Here is a 9704-nt window from a genome sequence, read left to right as displayed (position 1 = left end):
GATCTCATGAAGAAGACTGGATCGATTCGTGGATCGCTTCAAAAGACGAACAATTTTTTCGGCGCGGGATTCGTTCACTGCCCGAAAGATGGGGGGAAGTAGTGGGCAGCGATGGAATGTGTAACCAATTTGTTTCGCTGAAGTCTCAAATGCTGGGGTAAAAACGGCGGACGCAAAGTTGTACACCTTATAAAACAAAAATCCTGTAAATGTCTCACATAGTATATCGCGTTGTCCAATAGGGTACAAACGAATATAATAATAAAAATATGTAAAACATTTTAAGACAACATTAATAAATTGTTTAATGAACGTAACATTTAAGCAATGTTTCGTTGGCACTTGCAGAACATAGACACATTAAAAACTGAAACACACAGACCTTATTAATATTCAAACATTAATATTGTAGGGTTAGAAGAAAATAGGCACCCACAGCGGTAATTTTATTCAAAAATTTTTTTTGCTACCAGTTTCGGTTCCTCATTGCCTTATCTTCAGGCCCCTGCACAAATCAACAAAATCATCAAGCTTACAACAGAAATCGAATCTGTTATGCAACATCAATTGTCATTATATGAAGTAAATTTCCCATGCATATGCTTTAGTAAAAAGTACAAATAGAGATATCAAAAATATCAAGACTGTAAAATAAAATACACGACACAAACATCGGTCACTGATTTGTGAGGTACAGGACCCATTCACTGTATTAATACAAACCGCTTAAACAAAACGCAGTTCTAACATAATATTACGAAATACAGTAAAAATTACTATAATATAGTAATTACAAAAGCCTTCATTGAAACACGCTGAGTCATGTCATCCAAACAATGGTATCACAAAATGGCTCTGAGTGCTATGGGACTCAACATCTTAGGTCATAAGTCCCCTAGAACTTAGAACTACTTAAACCTAACTAACCTAAGGACATCACACACACCCATGCCCGAGGCAGGATTCGAACCTGCGACAGTAGCAGTCCCGCGGTTCCGGACTGCAGCGCCAGAACCGCACGGCCACCGCGACCGGCAATGGTATCACAGATAGTGGTCATACTGTAAGAACGTCATTAAGACATAAAATCTGTTTCAATCTATAAGTACTGAAAAACAACAAAACGAAATAATGATTGCAAAAATATGAGAAAGGAAGAAGCGAACCGACTCTAATAGTGTAACTGAGTTGTGAAGGAATGCAAGAGCCGCTAAAAGGATTAGGGGACCAGAGATGAGAACGATGCACCCAGGTCAAAGTAAAACCCTAAGTTCGGAAACGCAAATTATTATTATTTCTTTTACTTTTCTTCTCCTTTTCGTTGCTTATGGTATGTAGTTGTGATTACCAAATTATTTTATTCGTGCATCCTACCTACTAAAAACCAAATTACAGATAATTTAATCAAGGATATAGGAGAGAAAAGAAGAGATAAAACCAGAAGTCATCAACAAAGTAAACTCTCAACCTGTGTACGCTGGTGTAGCAGCATAGGGGGAACTGAACTCTAAAATACAGTCAACGCTTGGAGTATCTATCATACATAATGTAATATGAGAATTAGTGTAGCTAAATAAAATAATGGCTATTGGTATCTGTTTCCTTCAAATCTTCGGCCAGCCACAGTCCAGTTCCATTTTCACAAGATGGAATTACAGAAACTGTTGTAGAATTATCCGCGTACTCGCCCGTCCTTCACAGTACTATGGCATTGTTAAACAAGATTACAACAGATTACGTGACTCGTGCTTGGGTAGCTCAGATGGTAGAGCACTTGACCGCGAAAGACAAACGTCCCGAGTTCGAGTCTCGGTCCGGCACACAGTGTTAATCTGCCAGGAAGTTTCATATCAGTGAACACTCCGCTACAGAGTGAAAATCTCATTCTGCAAGATTACAACAGGTGAATAAAAAGTTCGTACAGCCCTTACGGAGCTCTAATTGGGTGGGAGCCATGTCTGAGGCAAATAGGGAAGACATTGCTTAATCATGAGGGAGGACGGGAGTCTACTGCAAAGGACTGCATACGTGGCACGTCTTACCGAAGTATCACCAGCGTGTGGTGTGCAGACCAGACCCCGTTCGCGCGCAGTTTCAGCGATAGCGGTAGCCGTGGGCATTCTTTCGCGATGCGACCGGATTCCTAGCGTGATGATTCTTGCACACCTGGCTCCAAGTTGGCGGCAGAAATCAGCGCCAATCTTCACGGTCCAAAAGTAAAAGGACACCGACTAGAGCCTGCGTCAGACTGGAGTGGAGAGCATGTTTCCGTCTGTTTTATTGCCTGTGTGGTTAACCTCCACTAGAAAAACATAGTCCGTGCAACCAGCCTTACAGGGCAGTCTGCGCTGACTTATCCTACTGTTTATTACGACGTGGGGTCCGGGCGACTTCCAGGCTCTTAAATTGTCCGTTCTGAAGTGACTCCACTCAAACTCATCAAGGAAAAAGCTCTTCCTCCGTTCCACCGTGACCACGAAGCCAATTTGACGTCAAAATTTCTGTTTTCTTTCAATAGTACGCGCCATCTTGGGACAATTTTTTTCAAATGTCCTTGGCAGGTACCAAAATTATCCTCTGACCTTATCATAGTCCTATATTTCAGTAACACATCTGTAGATCCAGAATCACAAACAAAACTGATTTTTAGGAGAAATTTGCATATTAGCTTTTCCAACTTTTTTGACATGCACATAATCGGCCCACGATAACGGCCAATGGGTTCTAAAGTCTAAAAGTTAACGGCTGACTTGTGGCCGTCCCTCTCTCTGTGCGCTCATTTCTCGCCTTTTACTTCGTCGCGCTAACCAACCCCTATACCCATAGGAAGTTGTCTCCACCTTTTCCTTCCGTAACAATACGTCTCTACCTACCGATCCCTCCATAAACATTCAATAGGACGAACACTTTTTTACACGTAGACCAAACATAAAAATGTTTCATTATTACTGCAAATAGACAAAAAAAATATAGATTCGTGAACAGACAATAATAATACGGCATGAATTACGAGGTCTGTGGAAAAAATTAGGGAACTTTGTCCACAAATTTTTTCTACGCTTAGCTTTGTTTATTCTGCATGGTCTTCGAAATATTCTCCTCCACCATTGATACACCGCTCCCAACACCTTTTACACTTCTCGTTTTATATCGTCTATCGTTACAAATCTTCGGCCTTTCAACGGGGTTTTCAACTTCGGAAATAAAGAAAGTCCGCAGGAGACAGATCTGGCGAGTACGGAGGATGAGACAGCGCAGTGATTTCATATTTTGCAGTCACGCAGCAACAGGGATGAATGTGCGGGTGCGTTATCGTGATGAAAGTGCCATGAATTGACTCGCCACATTTCAGGCCGTTTCCTTCTCACATTTTCTCGCAGGCGTCGCAAAACGTCCTAGCGACACAATTTCGTTGATTTTCCTGACATCAGCGTCGTCGGTAGATGTCGAAAGGCGTCCTGAACGAATGTGATCTCTAACTTACTTCCGACCCTTTTTAAACCGTGTGAACCATTCGTAAAACCGAGTACGGCTTAAGCACCCATCACCGTATGCTTCCTGTATCATTTCGTGCGTGTCTGTAAAGATTTTCTTGAATTCCACGCAAAATTCAATGCAGACGCCTTGTTCCTCTAACTCTGCCTTCTCGAAGTTCACAAACTGTGCGACACAGTGTTCTCCTCCATACAGCACTGAATAATAACTAACAGACATACAACAATGAAACTTCCGGCAGTTACACATTAAACACAGGCGTGTGCAGGGATGCCAACAGCATTTTGCTCCAACACACCACCGTGAAATTACGAATGTTTTGGAATTTTCCGTGCAGACCTCGTATATCAATGGCACGAAGTGTTGGTATTGCACTTGTAACGTCCCCTTTGAAAAATTATAAATGACTGTGGTAGTAAACTTCTACGTTATTTGATTTTCAAACTGCTGAACAAAACTGAACGTACTCAGACATTTCTCTCTTTACTTATTCTGATCATCACTAAACTGACACACAATATTTTTATCGCAACGCAATCTGACTTTCAATAATTCCCAACAAAAAATGGCCCTGACTAACAATAACCTATACTTTTCATGAATCACTTACCTCACAAAAATCTTCGTTACTCGAACTGCTGCAGTACAGCGAGCGCCAATACTGCCAGGTAAATAAAAGATTCTAACTACTAAAGGCACTAACTACTGACAGGCATAGTTAGCAAATGAAAGATTTTGATAGAGAACAAACAATGTATTTACCTTAATAGTGCTCAATAGTCATTTTATATATATAAATATGTACAGGGTGTTTCAAAAATGACCGGTAAACTTGAAACGGCAATAAAAACTAAACGAGCAGCGATAGAAATACATCGTTTGTTGCAATATGCTTGGAACAACAGTACATTTTCAGGCAGACAAACTTTCGAAATTACAGTAGTTACAATTTTCAACAACAGATGGCGCTGCAAGTGATGTGAAAGATATAGACGACAACGCAGTCTGTGGGTGCGCCATTCTGTACGTCGTCTTTCTGCTGTAAGCGTGTGCTGTTCACAACGTGCAAGTGTGCTGTAGACAACATGGTTTATTCCTTAGAACAGAGGATTTTTCTGGTGTTGGAATTCCACCGCCTAGAACACAGTGTTGTTGCAACAAGGCGAAGTTTTCAACGGAGGTTTAATGTAACCAAAGGACCGAAAAGCGATACAATAAAGGATCTGTTTGAAAAATTTCAACGGACTGGGAACGTGACGGATGAACGTGCTGGAAAGGTAGGGCGACCGCATACGGCAACCACAGAGGGCAACGCCCAGCTAGTGCAGCAGGTGATCCAACAGCGGCCTCGGGTTTCCGTTCGCCGTGTTGCAGCTGCGGTCCAAATGACGCCAACGTCCACGTATCGTCTCATGCGCCAGAGTTTACACCTCTATCCATACAAAATTCAAACGCGGCAACCCCTCAGCGCCGTTACCATTGCTGCACGAGAGACATTCGCTAACGATATAGTGCACAGGATTGATGACGGCGATATGCATGTGGGCAGCATTTGGTTTACTGACGAAGCTTATTTTTACCTGGACGGCTTCGTCAATAAACAGAACTGGCGCATATGGGGAACCGAAAAGCCCCATGTTGCAGTCCCATCGTCCCTGCATCCTCAAAAAGTACTGGTCTGGGCCGCCATTTCTTCCAAAGGAATCATTGGCCCATTTTTCAGATCCGAAACGATTACTGCATCACGCTATCTGGAGATTCTTCGTGAATTTGTGGCGGTACAAACTGCCTTAGACGACACTGCGAACACCTCGTGGATTATGCAAGATGGTGCCCGGCCACATCGCACGGCCGACGTCTTTAATTTCCTGAATGAATATTTCGATGATCGTGTGATTGCTTTGGGCTATCCGAAACATACAGGAGGCGGCGTGGATTGGCCTCCCTATTCGCCAGACATGAACCCCTGTGACTTCTTTCTGTGGGGACACTTGAAAGACCAGGTGTACCGCCAGAATCCAGAAACAATTGAACAGCTGAAGCAGTACATCTCATCTGCATGTGAAGCCATTCCGCCAGACACGTTGTCAAAGTTTTCGGGTAATTTCATTCAGAGACTACGCCATATTAATGCTACGCATGGTGGATATGTGGAAAATATCGTACTATAGAGTTTCCCAGACCGCAGCGCCATCTGTTGTTGAAAATTGTAGCTACTGTTATTTCGAAAGTTTGTCTGCCTGAAAATGTGCTGTTGTCCCAAGCATATTGCAACAAACGGTGTATTTCTATCCCTGCTCGTTTAGTTTTTATTGCCGTTTCAAATATACCGGTCATTTTTGAAACACCCTGTATATATATCCATGTTTACAAATCTCCTTTTTCTCGCGTACACAAGTCCGGGTCGTCCGCTTATAGCAAACTCTCAAAACTGTGGCATCTCTCTCTCCACATCCACCACTGCTGGCGGCTCACTTCTAACTGCACAACGCTACGCGCTGTTCCCATCCAACTGCCCAACACTGCAATAGCGAATATTCCAACAATGCCAACCAGCCACAGACTGCACACAGCACAGTTAGTGATTTTCATACAGAGCGCTACGTGACGTTACCAACATAAAAACCTAAACAGCCTACTTACACACTCTCACTGATCACCTTCATAATTTCGAAGGCGCTAATTATTTTCGTCTCCCGTATAGTAAAAATGAACTGAGAACAAGCTCCTTCATACTACAGTGGCTTTCCCAGTGGCTGAAATCTGTTTGTACATTATTTTTATATGAAGATCGTCTCTGAATTTCGGTATTGCCTCATATGTTTTGAACCTTTTGTTAGTGAAGCGTCTACAGTAATTTTTTTTTTAATTCGACGAGAGTAAGATGTGTAGTGTAACATTTGCAACACGTTGTATTATGAGAGTATTTAAGACAAGGTAATGACGTTAAAACAAGTCTGTTGTGGTCAATGGATATTATATTGAGAAATAGATTTGTCTTTCGGCTTTTACCACATTGCGGCGGAATACGCTGATCCACAGCTCCAGTCTTCAGTGTATAACGGTAAAAGTTCATCAACGCATCTATTAAATGGGTTTATGTTAACCGGTTGCAGAGCATTGTAACTCCATTTGCAATGGAAACGATTGGGTCCGAATTCTGAAAATAGTGTGATCCCCAGGTCAGAGCAATATTCCATTGGCAATCATCACGAGGAGCACTGGCTATATTTCGATTTTCTGAAAACAGGCATTTTATAAAAAAATATAAATTAACTTGGCAGTACTTATGACAGCCATGTGAATAATGCAGGATGTCAAATTAAAGACCTTTCAGCAGTCAACTTCCCAAACTTACTTTATTTGGCTACCAGTTTCGGCGATTTACTACACTATCTTCAGGCCCATGACCGACGTGTAGTAAGATTCCACCTCGGAAATTAGATTAGATTAAATTAGTACTTGTTCCGTAGATCATGAATACGACACTTCGTAATGATGTGGAACGTGTCAGGTTGAGAAAAGGTGTCTAGACAAGATATTACATTACACAAAATATTACATGACTTTTTTTTATGGAGGTTGGGGAAATTACCCACCTACTATACCCAAAAATTCATCTAATGAGTAGAAGGAGTTGCCATTAAGAAATTCTTTTAATTTCCTTTTAAATGCTGTATGGCTATCTGTCAGACTTTTGATGCTATTAGGTAAGTGACTAAAGACTTTCGTGGCAGCATAATTTACCCCCTTCTGAGCTTAAGTTAGATTTAACCTTGAGTAGTGAAGATCATCCTTTCTCCTAGTGGTGTATCCATGTACAGTGCTATTACTTTTGAATTCGTTCGGATTGTTAATAACAAATTTCATAAGTGAATATATATATTGTGAGGCTACTGTGAGGATCTCTAGCTCTTTAAATAAGTGTCTGCGGGATGATCACGTATGAGCTCCAGCAATTATTCTGATTATACAATTTTTTGCAATGAACACTCTTTTACTCAATGATGAGGTACCCCAGAATATGATGCCATACGAAAGCAGAGAATGAAAGTAGGCGTGGTAAGCTAATTTACTCAGATGTATATCGCCAAAATTTGCAATGACCCTAATAGCATAACTAGCTGAACTCAAACGTTTCAGCAGATTTTCAGTGTGTTTTTTCCAGTTTAACCCCTCATCAATGCATACACCTAGGAATTTTGAATATTCTACCTTAGCTGCCGATTTCTGACCGAAGTCTATATTTATTAATGGTGTGGAACTGTATGTACTGTGTTTTGTGAAAGTTTATGAGAGCCCATTTGCAGAGAACCACTTAATAAATTTCTGAAAAACATCGTTTACAATTTCACCAGTTACTTCTTGTCTGTTGGGTGTGATAGCTATACTTGTATCATCGGCAAAAAGTACCAGCTTTGCATCTAAGTGAATATAGGATGGAAAGTCATTAATATATATTAAGAACAGCAGAGGGACCAGTACCTAACGCTGGGGCACCCCATTCTTGATTGTTTCCCAGTTTGAAAAATCACCAGTTTTTTGCATATTATGTAAACTGCTTATTTCAACATTCTGCACTCTTCCATTTAGGTGTGATTTGAACCATTTGAGCGCTGTCCCATTCATACCACAGTACTTGAGCTTATCTAGAAGTATTCTACATCTACATCTACATGACTACTCTGCAATTCACATTTAAGTGCTTGGCAGAGGGTTCATGGAACCACAATCATACTATCTCTCTACCATTCCACTCCCGAACAGCGCGCGGGAAAAACGAGCACCTAAACCTTTCTGTTCGAGCTCTGATTTCTCTTATTTTATTTTGATGATCATTCCTACCTATGTAGGTTGGACTCAACAAAATATTTTCGCATTCGGAAGAGAAAGTTGGTGACTGAAATTTCGTAAATAGATCTCACAGCGATGAAAAACGTCTTTGCTTTATTGACTTCCATCCCAATTCGCGTATCGTATCTGCCACACTCTCTCCCCTATTACGTGATAATACAAAACGGGCTGCCCTTTTTTGCACCCTTTCGATATCCTCCGTCAATCCCACCTGGTAAGGACCCCACACCGCGCAGCAATATTCTAACAGAGGACGAACGAGTGTAGTGTAAGCTGTCTCTTTAGTGGACTTGTTCCATCTTCTAAGTGTCCTGCCAATGAAACGCAACTTTTGGCTCGCCTTCCCCACAATATTATCTATGTGGTCTTTCCAATTGAAGTTGTTCGTAATTTTAACACCCAGGTACTTAGTTGAATTGACAGCCTTGAGAATTGTACTATTTATCGAGTAATCGAATTCCAACGGATTTCTTTTGGAACTCATGTGGATCACCTCACACTTTTCGTTATTTAGCGTCAACTGCCACCTGCCACACCATACAGCAATCTTTTCGAAATCGCTTTGCAACTGATACCGGTCTTCGGATGACCTTACTAGACGGTAAATTACAGCATCATCTGCGAACAACCTAAGAGAACTGCTCAGATTGTCACCCAGGTCATTTATGTAAATCAGGAACAGCAGAGGTCCCAGGACGCTTCCCTGGGGAACACCTGATATCACTTCAGTTTTACTCGATGATTTGCTGTCTATTACTACGAACTGCGACCTTCCTGACAGGAAATCACGAATCCAGTCGCACAACTGAGACGATACCCCATCGGCCCGCAGCTTGATTAGAAGTCGCTTGTGAGAAACTGTGTCAAAAGCTTTCCGGAAATCTAGAAATACGGAATCAACTTGAGATCCCCTGTCGATAGCGGCCATTACTTCGTGCGAATAGAGCTAGCTGCATTGCACAAGAACGATGTTTTCTGAAACCATGCTGATTACGTATCAATAGATCGTTCCCTTCGAGCTGATACACAATGTTTGTATACCATTCCATGATTTACATCGGTTCTGGTCAAATAAGGGGCCAGCATTCAAATACTGATATCTGTAGATTTCTGCTTGCTATAGGCATCACTTTAACCCTCAACTGCCGAATAACGTGAATAATATTTTGGGCAGAGATGTTAGCCGGCCTCTGTGGCCGAGCGGTTCTAGGCGCTTCAGTCCGAAACCGCGCTGCTGCTACGGTCGCAGGTTGGAATCCTGCCTCGGGCATGGATGTGTGTGATGTCCTTAGGTTAGTTAGGTTTAAGTAGTTTTACGTCTAGGGAACTGATGACCTGCCCGCATCTCGTGGTCG

At 41.8% G+C, this 9704-nt stretch overlaps 1 protein-coding gene across 1 annotated transcript in view; it reads left to right on the top strand.

Annotated features, from left to right (window-relative positions):
• Positions 1–9378: 9378 nt before the first annotated feature.
• Positions 9379–9704, top strand: part of LOC126456215 (tubby-related protein 4) — a 509546-nt gene continuing 509220 nt past the window's right edge. Inside the window, exon 1 of the mRNA XM_050091971.1 lies at positions 9379–9384. Within this exon, the coding sequence (XP_049947928.1) occupies positions 9379–9384 (6 nt within the window). The remainder of the gene's footprint in view (positions 9385–9704) is intronic.

The sequence above is a fragment of the Schistocerca serialis genome, chromosome 1 (assembly GCF_023864345.2).
Source record: "Schistocerca serialis cubense isolate TAMUIC-IGC-003099 chromosome 1, iqSchSeri2.2, whole genome shotgun sequence".
In the NCBI taxonomy this organism is placed as follows: domain Eukaryota; kingdom Metazoa; phylum Arthropoda; class Insecta; order Orthoptera; family Acrididae; genus Schistocerca; species Schistocerca serialis.
Note: the sequence above shows the minus strand (reverse complement) of the source record. Positions and strands in the feature narration are given on the sequence as shown.